Below are 22315 nucleotides of genomic sequence, written 5' to 3' on the forward strand. Positions count from 1 at the left end.
TTACTAGTGTTGTAGAAAGTTCATCCATGAAGTAAAGAAGACCTCTAACTAAATGGTTGTCAAGAGGAGAAAATCAGGGGGGAAAAGCGAAGCGTAGAATGGCATTTAAGTTTGTGACATGTAATTTCTCTTTGTCAGTGTCTGTTCAGAAGTATGGAAAGCAAACACAGAAGCCAGAACAAGATAAGCAGGGACAAGCGGCAACAGTGGATTACCGTCTGCTAGGGTTTCGGGAAGTTTAAATCAGGGTCCAGCGACCTGCTGCTGTCAGTCACTGGCACTGGGGGAAAGCCCACACCGGAGGACTACAAAAATACTATGAATGCAGAAGAATGGGGAAGAGTAGCTGCCCCATGTTTGTTGGATTATAATGGTCTATCTGAATCTGTAACGAAGCAGCACATGTTAGAGGAGGGTAAACAAATTTCTTACAGCCATTGTGAATCTGATTGTATTCATGAAATCAATGACTGAAAAGGGGTTTCACCACAGAGAGGAGTCATAAAGGACAAAATTAAAGCATTACTGTACGTGTGTCCTTTGTAAAATATGATGCCATAGCCTAACCATGGGCCTGAGCAGCTGGGTCAAACAGCTGCCAAATGTACAACAACCCTGGGCCCATTCATCTGAAATAAACCAAATTAACCTAAGAATAATATAAACTTAACACATACTCACTGAAAATATAGAAATGCTATTATGCAACTACACCTACAGTTTTTTTTATTTAATTTTTTTTTTTTTAAATACAGATTTTAAAGTGGTCAGTGGACAAAAAAAAAGATAAAATTGTACTGAGGAAAACCTACTGACACAAAGAAGTTTAAAGTGTCAAAACATGAAATGAAATCAATTACAAATGTCAAAATAAACAATGTCACAACCTACAAGGACATAAACACAGAGATTAAATGAATAAAATGTCTCTCACCATGAATTATAATTCACTAGCCATAGATGATAAATTACAACACACTGTTGATTTTACTGAGTATAAATTCATTGCATACCTAACATGTTTGACACAGACTATCTAGTTGCCCCATGTAATTCCACAATGTTTGCCTCAACATTAGTTTGTTTTTTCTTTAAAGTTTTGAGATCTTGTAATGACACAAAATGGACTGGGGAGAGATAACATTTTAAGAATAAAACAACAAAATACAGTATTTTTAGACTACTATGTTTAAATCTAGCTACATATAATGCCCATAAGGTTGGAAAAAAATATTTTTTCCTCTTCTCATGAAATGATTGTGACAATGTGATTTATTCTTGATGGATAAAGTGTAACTGGGACTCAGTATATTATCATTGTACCTGGTTAAAGGTGATTACTGATGTGTGTAAATAGGAATAAAAAGAGAAACGTCTCTGAAGATTCAAGATTCAACACATAACAAAATTTTGTTTGCAGGTAGTTCTTGGCTAGATAAAAAATATAAAAACACTAAAGAATATGTACATCAAGGCCATGTACATCCTATATGGAAAAGAAAAGTAAAAACTATTCCAGTTTATGGGCACAGTCATCTCTCTTTTATATTCATTCAACTTACATATCCATTTCTTTTTTTTTTTTTTTTTTTTTTTTTTTTTTACTATTTATGATCCTTGTGATCTACCAAATTCTTGTATATGAAATTTTTCATATTTCTATATATTTGTGCTCCATATACACATTTTCTTCATGTATTTTTATGTATAACTGTGCCGTTTACTCTTCCTAGACTTGATATACACTGTAAAAAAAATCTTATTGTTTTTACGGAAAAAAACTAGCAGCTGTGGTTACCAGAACAATACTGTAAAAAACACACCCAACTGTAAACATATTTACTGAGTAACATGTAGATTTAACATTTTAAACATGTAGATTTAACACTGGATTTAAATGACAAATGGACTGCACTTATTTAGCACATTTTACACACCTTCATGGTGTCCAAAGCACTTTCCAAAACCACCAGGTCCAACTGGGAGCAATTTAAGGTTCAGTGTCTTCCATGGACAGTTGGACATATGGACAGTCGGAACCAGGATTCAAACCACCAACCCTTTGGTTATTGGAGGAGCCACTCTACCAGCTCTACCAACCCATTAATTTACAAGTTTAAAATGTTAAATTGTTAAATGGTTACTTTTTTTTAAATTACTTTTTTATTAAAAAAAAAAAGAAAGAAAGGAAAAAAAGAAAAAATGCTGTTATTTCAACATTATGGTCTTGCAATTTAAACAGCACCATGTTGTTTTTAAATTTACAGTTTTATTTTGTAAAAAACAATAGAAATACATAATTTCTACATACAAATCTGGTTTTGTTAACATACTCTTCCTGTAAAAACTACAGCTATATTTGATTTAACCGTTAACATGGAAATCTTTTCAAATAAACAACTTTGCATTGTATTGTCACTTACAGTTTTTTTATGTTGCAGTTTTACAACTTTATGGTGTTAATTCTACAGTCTTTTTTTTTTTTTTTTTTTTTTACAGTGTATTTAATCTTTTTTCTCAGGTTTTCTATTTTGAGATATGCTAAATTAAACCACTCGAATTTGTGCAAATACTTGACCAAAAAAGCATTTCTGCAAGCAAAAGATTAAGTATTTTTTCCCCCATTAAAAAAAAAGTTTCTATGTGATTTTTGAGTGTAGTATCACATAGGTTTGGAGCAAATGTAGATCTTAATATATTGAAATGAAATTCAAGATGATTTTGCAAATATTTGTGAAAATAAAAGACATTTGTTAGGAGATTTGTGACTGATTTAAGATCAGAAACAGAGAAAGCAGCAGAAGTTGAATTGTTTGCGCAGGTATTGGTCCATGATATTAACCTACAACATCCCCGGTGAGTTTATTTGGCAGGAATATTCAATGTTATGAGTTGTTTACGACTTAATGTCTGGGCTGAAGTGTGCAGCCTGCAGCAGTGAATCCGTGTGCAGCCTGCTCTGCTTCCCGACCTCACCAACAGACTATCTCCTATCTCCACAGTTAAATGACAAGTCTATTTTGGAAAGGAGGCTGCGCCAAAATGGGCACGTCAGCTATTTGGCATCATGAGGTACCGGAGAAGAAAGAAAAAAGAAGTCTAGTCAACCGCCCACTGCAAGAGACTGGGGGGGATGTTCCACCATCCTGGATTTACAACCATTTCAAGGATATTTGAGCGCAAAGAACACATTTTTTGGTGTGGATTTTAAGTACAAGGGCTATCTATCACCCGGACTGACTGACGCTGTAGCCCACATGATTTACCTGAGTGGCTGAAGACTCAAGGTGACCAAAGTTAGACTGGAACTACTGTATGAAATTTTAATATGCCAGTTGTGATAAAAAAGCTTATAGCTGCGTTTCAGTTATATTTAGTCGCTAATATTAGTTGCTAATATTGCTAATAGTTAATTGCCGCTTTAAATGAACGCGCGTGAACGTTAGCTATAGCATTGACTTTAAGCTAATGGCTCATTCACCTGTTAGCTCTATGACGCTCCACTTGTATAAATGAGTAATTACAGTGCAATTATTATTAGCGTAAATTGGGGGAACTGAAAGGGAATGGACACGGAAATGAAGTAAGTTTCTGAAGTGGGAGCTTTATCAAACAGCTGATATCTCTTTGCTTCTACAAATGGAAATGGACAGAGACGGGCTCTGACAGCTGAGGTTATTTTTGGGACAGGCAGTTCAAGCAATAGAGGTGACAAAGCTGGCAAATGTCACTCTATGAAAGGCACATATCTGCTCTGTTTGACCTTGTTACAAAGAAGTGTGTTTGTTGTGTGTTATTAAACCCATAATGTTCCCACTTAATGGCATCAAGTATAGTCTTGATTATTGATAAATGTCTGCAGAGCCAGAACAGCAGGGCTATGTTTAACTGACAGCTATAAATGCTCAAATGAACTACAGATGTATGTCTATTTTAATAACATACTAAGTAAATGTAGAGCACTGCCACATCCCACAGTTTATTACAAAAGATTTTCTTGAAACTGCTGAAGATCGATAAATGGATGCAATTAGAAATGACAAATCTGTTACATTTTTTAGCTTAGAACTGAAATGTTTACATGTCATAACTTATCTTGTAGTAGTAATGGCAAACCTTGTTCTGCATTGTCAGTTCTGACAATTTAAAAAAAAAAAAAAAAAAAAAAAAAAAAAAAATATATATATATATATATATATATATATATATATATATATATATATATATATATATATATATACATAGCTCATCCTGTACCTTTTTTTCTATGTAAACCCCTATCAAAATCACATTTTAATTGTCTCTTTTTTTTTTTTTTTTTTTTTTTAAACACAGGAATAAGTAAAAATGGATCAGGACATGTTTGGAGGAGCCCCCAGGTTTCTCACCCGGCCAAAGGCTTTTTCTGTGTGTGCTGGCAAGGACGCCACACTCAGCTGCACTATTGTGGGCAGCCCGACCCCACTGATCACCTGGGAGAAGGACAAGCTGAAGCTGACATCTGGGGGCCGCTTTAAAACTGTGGAGGATGGAGATGTATACCGACTGACCATCTATGACTTAACACTGGAGGATAGTGGTGTTTACATGTGTCGGGCCAAAAACAATGTCGGGGAAGCTTATGCAGCTGTAACCCTCAAAGTTGCTCTGCCAGCTGAAATGGCTCAAAGGGCCCCTGTTTTTATGGTTAAGCCTACCTCTGTACGTGTTGGTTTGGGAGGTGATGCTGTTTTCCACTGCAGGGTTGCAGCTCACCCTGAGGCCAACTTCGATTGGGAGAAGGATGGGCGCTACTTGGGAGAGACAAATCGTATCAAGATTGTTTCCGACAGTGACAGTAGCACCTTAAAGATCCAGAGTGTACGTAACCTGGACAGTGGCACCTACACCTGTAGGGCGCAGAACACTGTGGGCCGTGCACATGCTGCAGCAGCTCTTGTCGTAGACACCCAGGATTCCCGCCACCTGGCTGTAGACAAGAACACGTCACTCCTCTCTCACCTCCAAAAACGCAAAGAGGAAATGAAGAAAGACATAGCTGTCTATCGCACTGAGGAGAGCAGCTCCTCGGTTTCTACCTCTTCTGCGACTAATATCACTGATGGGTTGAGTCTGGAACATAAGCTCAGGGCATCTATGCTGGCAAAGCTTCCCAAAGGTGTATTCACTCGTACCTGTACAGTGACTGAGGGCAAACACGCCAAACTCAGTTGCTTTGTGACAGGCCACCCCAAACCTCATATTATCTGGAGGAAGGATGGAGCAAACATCAGTGAGGGCCGCAGGCACGTCATCTATGAGGATCAAGCTGAGAATTTCATCCTCAAGATCCTCTACTGCAAGCAGAGTGACAACGGTCTGTACACGTGCAATGCAACCAATATGGCTGGGCAGACTTACAGCGCTGTGTTGGTTACAGTCAAAGGTAGGCTATTAAAAATATTAAAATGAAGCTACAAACAGTAATAACAAATGACAGATTATTTTCAAATGCAAATTATCACACATTTGGTGCGTTACTCAGTGAGTATTTACAGCAGTAGCGTGGGGTATGTGATACTGACTCAAATACAGTCCCATTACTCATCTAAATAAAGGAACATGTCAACCAGTATAAATGATAATGTGACTTGTAATACCAACAATACATAATGGAATGGGGTACATATTAATAGGATTAATTTATTCAAACTAATTGTAATTATTTATTAATGGAAGTGTTATCCACATCAATGAACTAAAGCTTTACTTAAATCTTTCTAAACGTGTGTGGATTTTCACAACAAGGTTGGATTCTGGCGCAGCGTCTAAAAGACGGTGTTGTGTTGCATCTATTTTCTGCCAGTGATGAGTAGTTCACAGTTGCTAAGATGGGCACTCACTCACTGAAGCACCTTGGCACCACTGCTAATGTGACTTCCCTTGGGTGAATATTGGCCAGTGAATGAGCAGAGTAGGGGAACTGTTAGTTTGCTGGATTAAAGTAAAGGATTTGCACTGTAAGGCCCTTTTAGTTCTGGTGTTCTTGTGAGCTATGATCAGAGTTATAGCAAATAAACAAAGCACAATACTTTTAATAGGAAAAATACAATAAGTAAAAAGAAACCATGACACACTAAAATGCACAAATATAGGTACATTGCAGATACAGTACAGATGGGGGAAAAGTACTTTTACCCAAGTGCTTTTGCTAAGTACAGATGTGAGGTACTTTATTTGAATGTTTCAGAGGGAAATACCATCCAGTTAAAACCACATACCTAAAGATGTGTTGGTTTGGAGTGTTTGTGATAAACCAAAGTACGAAGCGTTCCTTTATTGGTTAAAGAAACTTTCCTCTTTCTTAAGGTAAATAATCTCCTCAAAACCATCTTGGATTAGAAGCAAAATGCTGTCACAAAGCTGAAAACAAGCCTGTTTTTCTACTTCACAAAAAATTCACTTCTTAAAATAATACAGGGCTTTCATGATAATTATATATTAGTTAACAACTGTCATACAAATAACAAAATGATCTATTCTATTTCATATATCACTAATTTAATATAAGCCTAAACATTTGTTTGTTAACATACAGTACATCTAATGAAGAAAAAACATTTTTTTTCCATTTATTTTCGCTTATCAACACATGACATTTTTATCATTTACAGATGTGATGTGTGTTGATTTAAATGATAATTTTACACACCATGAAAATTGCGGTTTGTGGCAAAGATTGTAAACAAAAATCAATTTTTGTGGTAAACCACTAAATGGAATGCAAATGTTGTCACAAGTGATACACGTCACCAACACCTAAAATGTCTGCTACCATGGCACATTTTACCTCAATTTTCAGGTGAAAAAATATTAAAAGAAATGAAAATAACTAAAGTCTGGTAATAATGAATAAAACACATTTTCCACATCTCTGAACAGATTGTGGAGAGAGAAGAGTACGATGATATCTACTTAAGGTTGAGTAGTCTCATTATTTACCTATATTTAAAGATTTATTGTTCAACAGTTTAAAAAGAAATGCAACTCTTTTGAACTGAAAAACCTTAGATATGTAAATGATTGCATTATTTTTATGGAATCAAAAAATAATGTTTCTCTCTCCTTTGACTGTAATGGATTTTTTTCCTGAAATAAGGTCCTAAAATTTAAACGAGGCTTACGCTGTCAGGGGCTGACAGCAAGGGTATATCCCCGAAATTCCCCCAATCCTCTTTTATATATAAATCTAGCCATGATAATTGTTAGACAATCGATATGAACCCAATTTGAGCTACATCGACCTGGTAGTGGCAGAATAAGGGTCAGAGAGCCAATTTTTCCTCACAAAACTCCATGTAGTGAATGAAAATAACACCATGTGAACTCTGGATGGTAGCAAGAAAATGGACATTTGTAAGACAATCAGTCGGCCTATTATTGCTTGATTTATGTCCCATGAACTGATTTTCAACTAAAGCGCCCCCATTTGGATGACTTATAATACTCAGAGAAGCTGAAATTGATTGGGTTCTTCCACTAGGGGTCCCCTATAGAATAGAATAGAATAGAATAGAATAGAATAGAATAGAATACAGGGTGTCCCATAAGTCTCCATACATAGGAAAAATAAACGTTTCTTGACATAAACCATTTTTATTTATATAATATGCTCTATATGACTGCCATTTTGTCGGGAACACATTTCAATGCGTGTCTGCTGAAGAACTATAAAGAAGAAATATAAAGAAATACATGTTAGAACCATATATATATGGAATGTATCATGTCTCCTATGTATGGAGACTTATGGGACACCCTGTAGATTTTAATTTCATTGTACAATGGCTATACAACAAAACTGAGTAGAGCTTACCCTCTTCAGTGCAAAAGAATAAATAAAAGGAAGAATAGCAATAAATAAGACATCCAATAAGATCAAAACATCCAATAAAATCAAGCATCTAATAAAATCAGAACATCCAGTAAAATCGGCGAGTCAATAAAACATTCATTAAAATCCGCAGTTCAAAAACTTTGCACACATATACTTGTATTGCACAGAATAATGGACAGTATAGACTGACCCATGGGCCTCACTTAGGCATTTAACAGTCTGATTGCCCAAGAATAAAAACAGTTTTTTAGCCTAGTTGTCCGACTTTTTATACTTCTGTAACTCCTGCCTGAAGGAAGGAGGTTAAAGAAACAATTCCCAGGGTTGGTACTGTCAACAAATTTTCCTGCCCCTGCTGAGACAGCGAGATATTGGTTATCAAGGGATAAGAAATCCAACCAAATCTGTCCTAGTTATCGTGTTCACACAAAGGATATCCAGCAGCAGCGGATGCTGTGGCAGCATTAGGGGTAAAATCATTATATCCCCAAAACCTGATTTCGGGGATATAATAAAGGATGGGACTTCAGCTTTCCATATGAATAGGTTCAATGAGCACAAGCTTAAAAATCCACTGCAGTAAAATATAGCATACACATACATATATTGTATATACAAACACACAGACTTTTATTTGTATCTGTGTATTTTTGCAATGTGGTATTGGTACTTTTAATTAAGTAAGGGATTTGAATACTTCTGGATACAGGTTCAATACAATAGCCTGGTACATAGGGGAAATAAGTGGTGATTTATTGCCAAAAAAGAGATTAAACACTCTTAACACTTATTGTAGATTTAGCAACTAAGTGTGGATTGTTATGCTATATCACTGAAAGACTAAGAATATGGTACAACATTTTTCCACCATTAGGATACTAATTTATCATTTTTAACCCCGTTAGATGTATGGATTAGTATCTATTTGACATCCAAGCCTTTGACTAAATAGCACTATCATAGGTTATGAGTTTATGATTGCTTTTTTTTTAGTATTCATCATCTCTAAGTAAAAATGTGAAAGGCTCACATGCCATTTGAAAGGCATGCTGAAGGAAATGTTGTAAATATTACTACGTAAATATTACATTCATTTTTAAACTGGGTTGATTTACCCTGTTGACTTGACATAAGTCAAAGTAGAGTTCCATGCATTTCAACACTTGTTTCTTGTAGTACACTTTCTAAACTGTTGGCCAAGTTCCAAAGTGTGGATATAGATATGGATCTGTAAGTGTAACCCTCCTGCACAGCCCTTACTAAACTAAACTAAGGTGGTGTATTAGCAAGACTATCCCTAACCTCTATGTATGTCACATTAATACAGTTTTCTAAAAAAAAAAAAAAATTAAGCATGGCTATTTTGTATAGCAACCTCTAGAGTGAATCTCTTCAGGCTTCTGTGTCTCTGTGATTTTGTATGTAATATGCAGGTCCTGATTCTCTAATCTTGTGTATGTGATGTAAGAGCATTTTCATGCTTCATTTCTGTGTGAAAATAATGTGTCAAAAATTAAACAGATTAAATGTACATTTTCACACATTTAATTTGTTGATAAACATGCTATTTTGTGTTGATCCTACATTGATTCTGGGCTTTTACGTTTAAACAATCATTAGTCTATTACAAACTACAGTCTTGAAAAAAATTGTTTAACCCTCATAAATGACAGTAAATTATGACTAATACATCAGTTATAATCAACCATCCCTGATTTTGATATTACACTTGTCTGAACAAAAATTTGGACATGTGTAGAATGAGGTTAGCATATACAAAATAATCAGTCAATTAATTGTTGTTCCTGTTGTTTGTCTCAGAGCCTAAGGTGCCATTCAAGAGGAAGCTGCAAGATGTGGAGGTACAAGAGAAAGCCTCAGCCACAATGATGTGTGAAGTGCCTCTCGTTGCCACTCAAGCTAACTGGTTCATGGAGGAAACAAAGCTTGAGCAAAATACGAAGTATCACATGGAGGAAGAAGGCACCCTGCGTCGTCTCACCATACACAACGTTACCACCAATGACGATGGTGTTTATATCTGTGAGATGAATGAAGGCAGTCGTACTGTGGCTGAGCTCACTGTCCTGGGTATGATCATATTATATACACACTGTTTTTTTTTTTTTTTCGTTTTTTTTTTTCTTTTTCCTTTTTTCCTCTTTTTTCTTCTTCTTTTTATGGGCTCAGCTGGCTGACAGGCAGCTGTCTGTACCGATAAGGCAGCAGCCGACACCAACTGTACTCCCACACACTGTTTTAATTGACAAATAATGTAATGTCATTTTAATACTGTTCAAATTAAGGAAATTCTTTACACATAAGCAATCAGTGTGCCTTTTATTTGACTTCAACCTCATGTAGAATCTCCTTATGATTCAGGTAACATTACTAAGAAGCTTCCGAGAAGGACAGTGGTTCCAGTCAGTGACACTGTCATCTTCTGTGTCGAGCTGGAGCGTCCTTGCCCAGAGGCATACTGGACTCGCAATGGCGAGAAGCTGAAGCAGGATTCCCGTATCTCCATTGCCTTTGTGCTCAGACAGTACACTCTGACGATAAGAGATTGTCAGGCAGATGACTCAGGAGAAGTGGCCTTTGTGGCTGGTGACTGCAAGACTTCCACTCGATTCACTGTCACTGGTGAGGATGACACATTGTTGGTGTGGTCATTTTTATTTCAGGAACAAATGTGTGTCTCTTCAGGTGTCTCACTTTGAGTTATTTTCAGCCAATGCAGGCTTCTTATCCCATTCATGCCATTGTATTTTTTGGGGTTTGTCTCTTCTAAACACTTAATCTTGTTCATGTTCAGAGTATTAAATTGCTATATGTAGTTTAATAAGTCAGTAATAGAGCTGGTTTACAAAATGATACCAATGTAAATGTTAACTGGAAGCTTTGACAGTAAAATATATGCAAATACAAAGTAGATTAGAAAGTAAATAACCTGCACTCTCTGTACTCCAGCTGCAAGGAAGCACCCTCCTGATCCCCCAGTCGATGCTGTGGTGCAAAACAAGACTGACTCATCCATCACCATTCAGTGGTCTCCACCTGACAGTGACCGCCCTGTGCCCATCAAAGGTTACTTTGTGGAAAGAAGGAAGGTTGGCACTCAAACATGGCAGAGGTGCAATGCTGGAGAAGCAGTTATTTCAACAGAGATCACTGTCTCCGGCTTCACAGAGGAGGCCAGTTACCAGTTCCGTATCTCTGCTGTCAATGACTTTGGCCAGAGTCCGCACCTGGAGGTGCCTGGAAGCTTCTACCTTGGTAAAATGGACATGGTGTTTGTTTTTCACTAAATGTATTTTACAAAATTCCTTTAATACTCATTTCTCATTATGCATTTCTTTCTCTCAGAACCCACTGCAGAAATCAAGAAAGGTCTCATGAATAGCATTGCAGTTTGTGGTGAGGAGTTCTCCATCACTGTGGAGCTGTCTTCCGTTTGTTCTGGCTTCTGGTCTCTAAATGGCCGCCTCCTGCGCAGTGGAGGAGACTATCTAATCACCCGGTCCAAGAACATACACACTCTACTCATCCGTGTTGTGACAATGGAAATGAATGGAGTTGAACTCAAGTTTGTGGGTGGAGGATCCCAAAGTACTTGCACCTTGAGTGTTAAAGGTATGCAGTTGCAGCCACTTGCACCACCAGGACAGAAAGATGACTGTGTTTTTTATTTTAGTCTTGGTCTGTTTGAGGACTTGTTTATTAATGTATTTTTCATGTGTGAAACAGTGTTTATCACTTTTCAACATGACGCCTGTATTTTTAGCCCCCTCTGTTAGGTTCACTAACAAGTCAGCCCAGCAGGAGGTGGTGACCTGCAGCGCTCAAGCCACTGCTCAGCTTACTGCGGAGGTGTCAGATTACGACACTCAGGTTCGTTACTGGAACATTCACTATTTCCAACTGTATTATGTTTTTACATATTCTTTTCAAGGATGTTAGACATAGGGGCTAATGTTTCATGTCATATGTTTTATATACATTTTAAGTACATAGTGATAAAAGTCTTGCATTCAATTCTGTTTTTAACTTTATTTTCTCACATTTTGGCATCCTGCTCTTTTTAGGTGGTCTGGATGAGGAATGGGCGAGAGATAAAAATAGGAAAGAAGTATGAATATCTGATTATTGACCGCAAAAGGATCCTAGTCGTACACAATGTCACAGAGGAGGATGTGGGCATCTATGAGTGTGTTTTAGCTGATGACAAAATGTCCCTTCAGCTTGCTTTGAAAGGTATGTTTCTAGAATATTATCCATTGGCAATTACAGTTAATACTTGGGGGTGGCCACGGCTCAGGAGGTAGAATTGAAGGGTTGATGGTTCAAATGTGCCGTTGTGTCCTTGGGCAAGACAATTCACCCGCCTTGCCTCCAGTGTCACTCACACTGGTGTACGAATGCGTGTGAATGTTTGGTGGTGGTGGTCAGCGAGGCTGTTTGTCGTGACTTGGCAGCCACGCCTCTGTCAGCCTGCCCCAGGGCAGCTGTGGCTACAAATGTAGTTTACCACCACCAGAGTGTGAATGTGAGAGTGAATGAATAATGGATCAATAATGTAAAGTGTTTTGGGTGCCTTGAAAAGTGCTATTAAAAAAAAAAAAAAAAAAAAAAAAATCTTATCTAATACTGCCTGCATCTTGTCATGTGAAACAGTAGAATATGTTCTGATGCTTATGGGCCTTCAAACAAAATAAAGAGCTATCTGTCATAATGTAGTCAACTCCATTTTTACCCCACTGACCCATTTCACAATTTTCATACACATAAGTGACTCTAATTTCAGCTAGGCAGTGAACAGAGCAATTAACTATTACATGATTGGAACCTTAAGAACCTTCTCATCATGCTTTATTTAAGATGAACCTGCTAAGTTCCTGAACAAGCCCAGAGGTCCCATGGGAATGGCATCATCCCTCAAAGGAGGTCTTGAGCTGAAGTGTGAGGTGTCTCCTGCCAGTGCGGTTGTTGTGTGGAAAAAAGATCAAGTGGAGATTACTGAGGACCAAAGAACTACCATTATCTCCAACGGGACTCAAAGAAAACTCATCATCAAGAGTGCCAAGAAGAATGATGAAGGACATTACTCCTGTGAGACAGCAGCAGACAAAGTCACATTCCAGGTTAAGATAAAAGGTATGGCTGGCTGATTTTCTCAGAATAACTTTTAATTTACATTGTGTACTTGACTGTGCACCAGAGATATGGGTTAAAAATAGTTTCCCCAACAATCTTTCTCTATCAGAAACTCAAGCCCAAGCTGCCTTCTCCAGCAAGGAGTTAGTCCAAAAGGAGGTGAAAGCTACCCTCTCTCAGAAAGCCACTCTTAGTTGCACTGTGTCTGACAGCAAGACAGAAGTGAAATGGTACAAAGATGGAAAGCTGCTGGTCAACAGCAAGACGATATACTCAGAAGTAAAAGGCAATACTCGTCAGCTGGTGATTGAAAAGGTGGAGAAAAGTGATGCTGGAGAATATATCTGTGAAGCTGGAGGGGATAAGCTGGTCTTCAAGATACTAATTATAGGTAAGGCAGATTGATTAGTTAATTATCTATAGATCTTTACAGTCTCTGTGTCAGTGAATTTTTAACAATTTGGTTTAAGTCTTCAGGGTGTGGTATAAAGGGATTTTATGACTTTAAAATATTCCTACAGATAAGTATGTTTGTGGTTTGCCCAACCAAAATACAGACCATCAACTTTAAGACCAAAGGTTTTGTAGCTTTGAATTCTTAAAAATATTTTATAGATTTTTATGTTTTTGATTTATACATTTTTTTAAAATTGTAATTCAGTCTGTTTCAGTTTTTTTTTACTAGTCATTTAGACTAATGAGTAGATAAGTATTTCTGTTTTTAGTTTGAGGAGGACATGACTAATTTATTTTGTCTGAGTGTTAGTTTTTTTTTCAGTTTTCAGGTATTATAAGGAAATATATGATTTACAATGTCTAAAAAGGTTGGATACAAGGAGGCATGACACATAAACATAATTTATTCATCATTGCTATTTTTTCTCCATTAAATTTACCTTTAGAGTCCCAGTCATCTTTCTTCAACAAAGAGTCTGTCCAGAAGGAAGTGAAAGCCACTCTGTCCCAAAAAGCTACTCTGAGCTGTGAAGTGTCTGACTCCAACACACAGGTGAAATGGTACAAGGATAGCAAACTGATAACTTCCTCCAAGACTATTCATACTGAGACAAAAGGAAAGAGTCGACAGCTGGTGATCGACAGCGTGGAGAAGAAGGATGCAGGAGAGTATGTCTGTGAAGCTGGGACTGAGAAGCTGGTCTTCAAACTGCAGGTGGCCGGTAAGGTCATGGATTAAACTAGTACTGGCAAATTTCACATTTTCACTCATTACATTTGCCATTGCAGTTGCCATCTATGGGTTGAAATTAGTTACATTCACAATTTTCACAGACGTCCAGATCCAGTCTGCTTTCTTCAACAAGGAGTCTGTCCAGAAGGAGGTTAAAGCAGTTCTGTCTCAGAAAGCTACCCTTACCTGTGAGGTAGCTGATACCAAGACAGAGGTAAAATGGTACAAAGATGGCAAACTGCTGACGTCGAGCAAGACAATACACGCAGAGTCAAAGGGCAAGAGCCGCCAGCTTGTCATAGACAAAGTGGAGAAGAAAGATGCAGGAGAGTACATCTGTGAAGCTGGGAATGAGAAACTGGCCTTTAAAGTACATGTTGATGGTAAGGACAAGTAGGATATAAGTACATTAAGTGTTTTGTTTTTTTTGTGTTTCAAATATCTGTGTCATGTGAGTTGGATAAATGAACACCACCTTGATCAGTTGCATGAATTCTGAAATATTTGGCAAGCTTTGTTTAAATATTTATATTATTATATAGTTTTGTTTTTGTTTTTTGTTTTTGTTTTTTATGTGATAATTAAAATTATTTGTATTAAGGATTTTGAGCAAATTTGAGACAGCTCCTGTTTGTTGTATTGTGTAGAGACTTTGTTTTTTGTTTAAAATTATTTGTGCTTTTTAGTTGCCACCACTACTTTAACTTTTTACATCTGTGGAGTGTTTTCAGTTGGATGCACATTAATAGACTTTACATCTGTGATCTGTGAAGTGAATTTAATGGACTTGACTCACATTGGTGTCTATGTTGTTTTGCTGGATAACAGTATGGGTATTATGTCCTTTTGCAGGTACTTCCACTGAAGTCCCAGCTAAATCCGCTTTCCTCAACAAAGAGTCTGTCCAGAAGGAAGTTAAAGCGACACTGTCCCAGAAAGCCACACTGAGCTGTGAGGTAGCTGATGCCAAGACAGAGGTGAAATGGTACAAGGATGGCAAACTGCTGACTTCTAGTAGGACAATCCACACAGAGTCAAAAGGAAAAAGTCGCCAAGTGGTGATAGACAGTGTTGAGAAGAAGGATGCTGGAGAGTACATATGTGAGGTTGGAACTGAGAAGCTGATATTTAAGATACAAGTGGCAGGTATGATGAATAAAATTTTTCTTACATATAGTACAGTGTATGTAAATGCCAAATTTACATTTATTTGCCATATTAGTTACATATTTTAAGTTTCTATATTTGATTATTTAATCACATGTGCTGACAATGTTTCTTTTTTGTGTTACTGATTTGCTTATTTGTTTATTATTTGCATTGTAGAAGTATCAACTGCTTTCTCCAACAAAGAATCGGTCCAGAAGGAGGTGAAAGCCTCGCTGTCTCAAAAAGCGACTCTGAGCTGTGACGTTTCAGATTCTAAAACCGAGGTTAAATGGTACAAGGATGGCAAACTCCTGACTTCCAGCAAAGCAGTGCACATGGAATCAAAGGGCAAGAGTCGTGAGTTGGTGATTGAAAAAATGGAGAAAAAGGATGCAGGTGAATACACCTGTGAGGCTGGAACAGAGAAGCTGGTATTTAAGCTGCAGGTGACAGGTAAAATCAATTATATTTTAACTGCTACTGTACAAACTTTCAAATTTGGCACAGTATTGATATTTTTTTCTCCTTTAAACTAATACTGACTTTATAGATGTGGCAGTCAAGTTCCAGAAGAAGTCTGTTAAGGACACATTAACTGTTCAAGCAAGTGAAAACATTGTTTTGACCACTGAGCTGAACACAGAGAGTGGTAACGTCAAGTGGTTTAGAGATGGTGTGGAGCTCAAGGAGAGCACCAAGTACCAAATGAAAAAAGATGGTCTGTCACGAACCCTGATGGTAAAATCCAGCGAGGCCAAAGACAGTGGAACATATACCTGTCAAACCTCTGATGACAAATTGGAGTTTAAGGTTCAGGTTAAAGGTGAGTCTTTTTCCCTTAGACATACATGCTAATCTGCATATTCCACACTTCATTTACATGTCTTCTAATGTTTTTGTTCCAGACTCAGCTCTGAAGTTTGTTGCCCCTTTGAAATCAGCTTCAGTAGAGTTGGGTGGTACACTCAGTCTTGTTTGTGAGCTAAATCAAGCCACAGGGGATGTTACCTGGCATCATAATGGTTCTGAGATTAAGCCAGGCGACAGGCACTCTGTCAGGACAGAAGGTGCAAAGCGATTCCTCACAGTGACTGGTATGACAAAGGAGGATGGGGGAGAATACAGCTGCGAATGTAAAAACGACAAGACATCTGCTAAAGTTTCTACAAAAGGTACATTATACTCACATGTCATAGCAGAAAAAAAAACTTGTGGTTTCAGGATGGTCTGCTTTATTTGATATCGTCTTCTCTTTCAGCACCCAGACTAGTGAGGCTGACCGCCAAACTGAACAATGTGGCTGCGATGGAGAGAAAAGATGCCATCTTTAAGTGTGCTGTCACCCCAGCCGATGTCAGCGTTAAATGGCTCCACAACAATATACCCGTCACAGCTGGACCTAAGTATAAGATTGAGCATGGAGGCGGCAGCCACTCACTCACCATCACCTCTGTCACCCAAAAAGATGCTGGAGAGATTAGTGTTGATGCAGAAGGCAAAAGTTGCAAAGCTACTCTGCAAGTCGAGCGTAAGCATATTCATAGGGGTAATATTCTTTACAGAATGTCTGTCAGTAAATAGTGTCATATCCTCACTCTGTTCAACATCCTTTGTGCCATCAGATGAACCTGTGATGTTTAAGAAGAAGCTTGAAAACCTTACAGTGGAGGAGCAGAGTGAAGTGAAGTTAGAGGTGGAGCTCAGCAAGGCATCAGATGAAGTCAAGTGGATGAAGAACAGTGTAGTGCTGCAGCCCTCTGGAAACATGCAGATTCGTGTAGACGGAGCTAAACAGACACTGATCTTCAAGAATGTGACTCATGCAGACCGTGGCATCTACTCCTGTGAAACTCTGGATGACAAGACCCAGGCCAAGCTCAATGTTGAGAGTAAGTTTGATCCAAATACATTTTTAAGATAGAGTTTTCAAGCACCCACTATATCCCTAGAATGTGAATTTCATTTAACCTCCTAAGACCCAGGACATGTCAGCAAAGTACAAGCTTTTTTGTTTTTTTATTAAATAAGTGCCTATATTGGAAACATCATGGTGCAACAGTTTTTTTCAGATGCAGTTTTTAAAATTTTAATGGAATGTCCTTTATGGTGGACAGTTTTCTTTTTTTTGTGTAAAGTTGTGAAACTCTTGTCCACAAATGTGGACAGTGGGTCCTAAGAGGTTAATGTACAGTATATGCATTGAATTTGAAATCACAATCACAGACACACGATTGCTAACCCATGTTTGTGCATAAACAGTCATATATTTTCTCTTCCCTTTAGTGAAAAAGATTAATGTAATAAAGGGACTAACAGAAACCAAGGCCCATGAGACAGAGACAGTAACTCTAGAGGTGGAGCTCAGTCAGGCTGATGTTGAGGGCTCCTGGACCAGAGATGGGGCCAAGATAAAGTCAGGGCCCAACTGCCGCATCACCGCTCTGGAAAAGAAGCATGTTCTCACTTTGTCTAATCTCAAGAGAGAGGATGCAGGAACTATTGCCTTCCAAGCAGAGGGGGTCCATACTTCTGCCAAACTTATTGTCACAGGTAATGGAAGTCAGTCACATCAGTGATTGATATCAGAAGCAGTCCTTGATTATTTTCCTGAGAGTCACACCATGATAAAGTTTTCATAGTAGAGTTGAACCACATGCTGATTTTACAGAACCCCCAGCCATGATTTCCAGACCTATTATGGACATCACTGTTCCTGAGAAGGAGAAAGCTACTTTTGAATGTGAAGTGTCCCTAACAAATGCAGATGTTAAGTGGTTCAAGGTGAGAATTAACTAATGTATGGTACGAACTGAATATGTTATGAAACGTGTGCAGTGCAAAAGTTAATTTTAAAAAAACAATTAATCTGCAGGATGATGTGGAACTGAAACCAGGAAAAAACATTTCCATCCATTCACTGGGCCGAAAGCGCACTTTGGTCATCAACAAATGCACCTTTGAAAATGCAGGCAGTTACATCTGTCGCACAGCCGATGATAACACTGCTGCCAAGCTCAGTGTTCATGGTAAGAATTGGTCATGTCCTAACAAATCAGTCAAGTATTAATAATCAGGATATTATTGATAATCAGTTTTTTCCCTGCAGCCCGAGAAGTTAAGATAGTTAAGAAGCTGGTGGATGTGGAGGTGATGGAGAAGGAGACAGCTTCATTTTCCTGTGAGATCTCACATGAAGAAGTTGACTGCCAGTGGTACAAAGGAAGCACCAAACTCAAAGCTAGTGACAACATTAAGATGAGACAAGAGGGTAAATCTGTGTGACTAAGCTCCCTGCACACTATATTCAGGGTTCCCACACGTCCTGGAAAACCTGAAAAAAGATTGACCAATTTTCCAGTCATGGAAAACATGGAAAATGAGAAAAAAGGTCAAATGTCCAGTAAACGGTTAAGTTATCCTGGAAAATTATTTGTCCTCCCCCTGCCTTGTGACCTTGTGCATCTAAACTGAGATGAAACCAAGGAAATTGTTTTTCAGTGATTTATTGAAAATATACAAATATTTTTAGAGGAAGTGCAGGAAAGAAAGTAAGAGAAGAGAAAGTTGAGTTGGGAATTGCCCAGGTGAACATTGTAACTCCAGTTTGTCTTGTTAATGAAGTGCTACGCTGTAATCTGTGGGTGTGTTTGCATTATTCTATGATACATTTGTCATAATTATTTTTCATAGATAAATTATAGCCATAGACTGCACATCAAATGTCTGAGTAATAAACATAGAAACAATCTGGGTAAGTGAAAGTTACAACTGTAGAAAAGAACACCTCTGAAGAATAGGGGGGGGCGGGGAGTAGAGTAGTGTATGACGTGATAACTTGTCTCTGTAGTGGCTGAAAATGTCCTGGAAAAGTCCTAGAAAATAATTTCAGGAAAAGAATGGGAACCCTGGCATTGCTATTCTTTAATAATAATTATCACTTTGATCTAATAAGCTGTTTATTTTTTTAACTCAGGAAAGACCTATGTGCTGATTTTCAAGTCTGTTTCCATAGAAGATATGGGTGAGATTAAATTCACAGCAGAGAAAGCCTCTTCAACTGCAAAACTTAAAGTGAAAGGTAAAGTCAAGCCTGAGTCTTGGATTATGTAACAGTATGTGTATTTTTACATGTATATCTTTACTATGTGACAATGTTTAGATGTGCTGCAGATGGATTGTTTTCTATTCATCACAACAGAAGTGTTTGTCAGGACGTTTCAAAGAATTGAAACCTCATTTTATTTTAAATTGTTGGCATTTAGGTTAGTGTAAAATTGTAAAGGTGAATTTGACAGTTTCCTTGTGGAGTGTGAAAAGTGTAATTTATTTTCAAATTATTCATTTATTTTGTGATCCTGATGCAAAAGATTAAAGTCAAGAAAAGTGCTATCATTCTAGTGCAATGCAACATCCTGACAAAGCTTGGTCTGTGATGTAGAAAATCCCCTTGCAGCTTGCATTTACATTGTTATGCCTCATTGAGACCTGATGGCAAAGGGAATACAACTGGTGCTTTATTTGCTGTAGTTTCAGACTGAAGTTCCTATTCTAAATGTCAAAAAAGAGGAGATAATTCGTTCAGTGACATTTCTGGCATATACAAATTTAAACTATAGTTTATATCAAGTAGAAGGTCAAATAAACAAGATACTTTGCTATCAGTTGGCCATATGCATACATTAATTCTCTAGCTTGTATACCATCATTCATGCTATATGCGCTCGAACAGAAAATGCAGGAAACTCAAAACAAAAATAATTGGCAGACTGTAATTTCTATTTAATGTAACATGACATTAGAATATGCATGCTGTCTGCTTCAGCTTTTGCAAAATTTATTCAAAGAGACAGTTCATAAAATGCACTAAAGAAGCTTTACATTTGGGCCCATTTGCTTTGGCTGTGACATAAGCCAGTCAGAAACGTTGCCTGCTCTAGTAGGCTTCAGCAAGGCCTTGATGTTAATAGCCTTTAATGTTTCTTCATGGGATACATAATTGATTTCATTGATTGTTATTGTCACTGTAGAGCTCCCTGTGAAGTTTGTGAAGAAACTCAGGGATAAGATAGCGATGTATAAGCACCGTGGTCATCTTGAATGTCAAGTGTCACGCACTAGTGCAAAGGTGAAGTGGTACAAGAACAAGACGGAGCTCAAACCCAGCAAGAAGTATGAGATCAAAAGTGAAGACGTGTACAGAAAACTCACCATCAATGATGTGGACTCAGGGGATGAAGACATGTATACTTGTGATGCCATTGATGACAAGACATCTTGTAAACTTCTTGTGGAAGGTAACACGATGGAAGATGAGAAAGGTGTATTGTGAATAAGGGCCAGATGTAATTACATGTAGTTGGACAGGCATTGACAAAAGCCATCAGACTGCCATTCAATGAGGTATCTGTCTGTCTGTCTATCTGACCCCAAAGTGGTGTTGTACTGTCATATTGTACAGGGTGTTTTCAGTTTTTGTATGAATGAAACTAACAAGTATAACAGGTGTCTCTATTTTAAACCAAATATGTACATTTCAGATTAGTAATACAGCCCCAATTCCAAAAAAGTTGGTACGCTGTGTGACATGCAATGCAAATCTCATGAACCCATATTTTATTCATAATCGAAGATATAAGACCTATCAAATGTCTAAACTGAGAAAATGTACTATTATAGGAACAAGATAATATTGTAAGATACATTGTAAGATAAGGCCATGTTTACCACTTTGTCGCATTCCGTCATTTTTCAACAATAGTCAATAAACATCTGGGAACTAAGGAGCCCAGTCCCTGGAGGAATGGATGAATGCTATCACATTCTTGTCTGATACAGGATTTTAGCTGCTCAGCAGTCTGGGTCGTCTTTGTTGCATATTTCAATTCATGATACACCAAATGTTTTCAATTGGTCAAAGGTCTGGACTGCAGGCAGGCCAGTTCAGCACCCGGACTCCTCCACAACAAAACCAGGCTGCTGTAATGGATGCATAATGCAGTATAGCATTGTCTTACTGAAATAATTACCTGAAAAAGGCTGTCTAGATGGGAGAATATGTAGCTCTAATATCTGATGGCACAGCGAACTCTGTTTAGAGAAAATGATTTCTGCAAGTGCTCCTGAGGCCATTCACTGATTTCCATTATAGTATCATGTCTGATTCTTATCCAGTGCAGCCTGTGGGCCTGATGATAGTGGACATCCAACATCGATTTCCCCAGATTATCTGGGGTTGAGGAAAATTGTTCCTAAATTGTTCAACAATTAGAACCAGTTGGGCCCACTTACTTTTCCAGCTTTCTGTTGTCCCCATCTCAAATTGCCTTCCAGATTCAAGATTTTTATTTGTCACATGTGGATGTACAGGTACACTCACAGTGAAATGAAGTTGCAACAAGCACCCCTGTGCAAACTGTGCTTAGCATAGAAAATAAAATATACACAAAATATAACATGAAATATAAAATTCAGCATAAACAGCAGTAATATGTGCAATATCAACTTCAAAATGTACTTTTTTTCTTATAATGGTAAATTTTCTCAGTTTAAACATTTGTGAATAAAATATGGGTTAATGAGATTTACAAATCACTACATTTTCTTTTCATGTACATCTTATGTAGCATCCACACTTAGAATTGTGGTTCTATATTGGTCATAGGTTATACTGAAGACGCCTCAAATTAGCATCAGTCACTCAAACAAAGGTCATATTTCAGTTTTAAATACATCAGGTGTAAATTTTCAAAATATATTTTAGGTTCATCACTTACATTTCTTAAATTTAAATATGAATAAATGCTTGTACATTTGTAAATATATATACATATATTTTGTATGATTGTTTTTGTATTATTGAGGTAATAACATCCATAATAGTATGTATACTGAATTCTATCCAAGTAATTGTAATATACTGTATGTATACTGATTGATTTACTTGCATT

The 22315-nt window shown here is 37.5% G+C and overlaps 1 protein-coding gene across 1 annotated transcript in view; it reads left to right on the forward strand.

Annotated features, from left to right (window-relative positions):
* The first annotated feature begins 3161 nt into the window (after nucleotides 1-3161).
* The window catches only part of obscnb (obscurin, cytoskeletal calmodulin and titin-interacting RhoGEF b), a 63253-nt gene continuing 44099 nt past the window's right edge, over nucleotides 3162-22315 (forward strand). Inside the window, exons 1-24 of the mRNA XM_030160231.1 lie at nucleotides 3162-3287; nucleotides 4336-5425; nucleotides 9698-9967; nucleotides 10259-10519; nucleotides 10847-11152; nucleotides 11243-11509; nucleotides 11661-11767; nucleotides 11962-12130; nucleotides 12755-13030; nucleotides 13140-13421; nucleotides 13933-14208; nucleotides 14321-14602; nucleotides 15072-15365; nucleotides 15546-15821; nucleotides 15919-16191; nucleotides 16274-16540; nucleotides 16627-16896; nucleotides 16991-17257; nucleotides 17652-17918; nucleotides 18037-18149; nucleotides 18241-18394; nucleotides 18475-18636; nucleotides 19342-19446; nucleotides 20396-20662. Coding sequence (XP_030016091.1) covers nucleotides 4348-5425; nucleotides 9698-9967; nucleotides 10259-10519; nucleotides 10847-11152; nucleotides 11243-11509; nucleotides 11661-11767; nucleotides 11962-12130; nucleotides 12755-13030; nucleotides 13140-13421; nucleotides 13933-14208; nucleotides 14321-14602; nucleotides 15072-15365; nucleotides 15546-15821; nucleotides 15919-16191; nucleotides 16274-16540; nucleotides 16627-16896; nucleotides 16991-17257; nucleotides 17652-17918; nucleotides 18037-18149; nucleotides 18241-18394; nucleotides 18475-18636; nucleotides 19342-19446; nucleotides 20396-20662 — 6289 coding nt within the window. The 5' untranslated portion in view covers nucleotides 3162-3287; nucleotides 4336-4347. The remainder of the gene's footprint in view (nucleotides 3288-4335; nucleotides 5426-9697; nucleotides 9968-10258; nucleotides 10520-10846; nucleotides 11153-11242; nucleotides 11510-11660; nucleotides 11768-11961; nucleotides 12131-12754; nucleotides 13031-13139; nucleotides 13422-13932; nucleotides 14209-14320; nucleotides 14603-15071; nucleotides 15366-15545; nucleotides 15822-15918; nucleotides 16192-16273; nucleotides 16541-16626; nucleotides 16897-16990; nucleotides 17258-17651; nucleotides 17919-18036; nucleotides 18150-18240; nucleotides 18395-18474; nucleotides 18637-19341; nucleotides 19447-20395; nucleotides 20663-22315) is intronic.

The sequence above is a fragment of the Sphaeramia orbicularis genome, chromosome 17 (genome assembly GCF_902148855.1).
Source record: "Sphaeramia orbicularis chromosome 17, fSphaOr1.1, whole genome shotgun sequence".
Classification (NCBI taxonomy): domain Eukaryota; kingdom Metazoa; phylum Chordata; class Actinopteri; order Kurtiformes; family Apogonidae; genus Sphaeramia; species Sphaeramia orbicularis.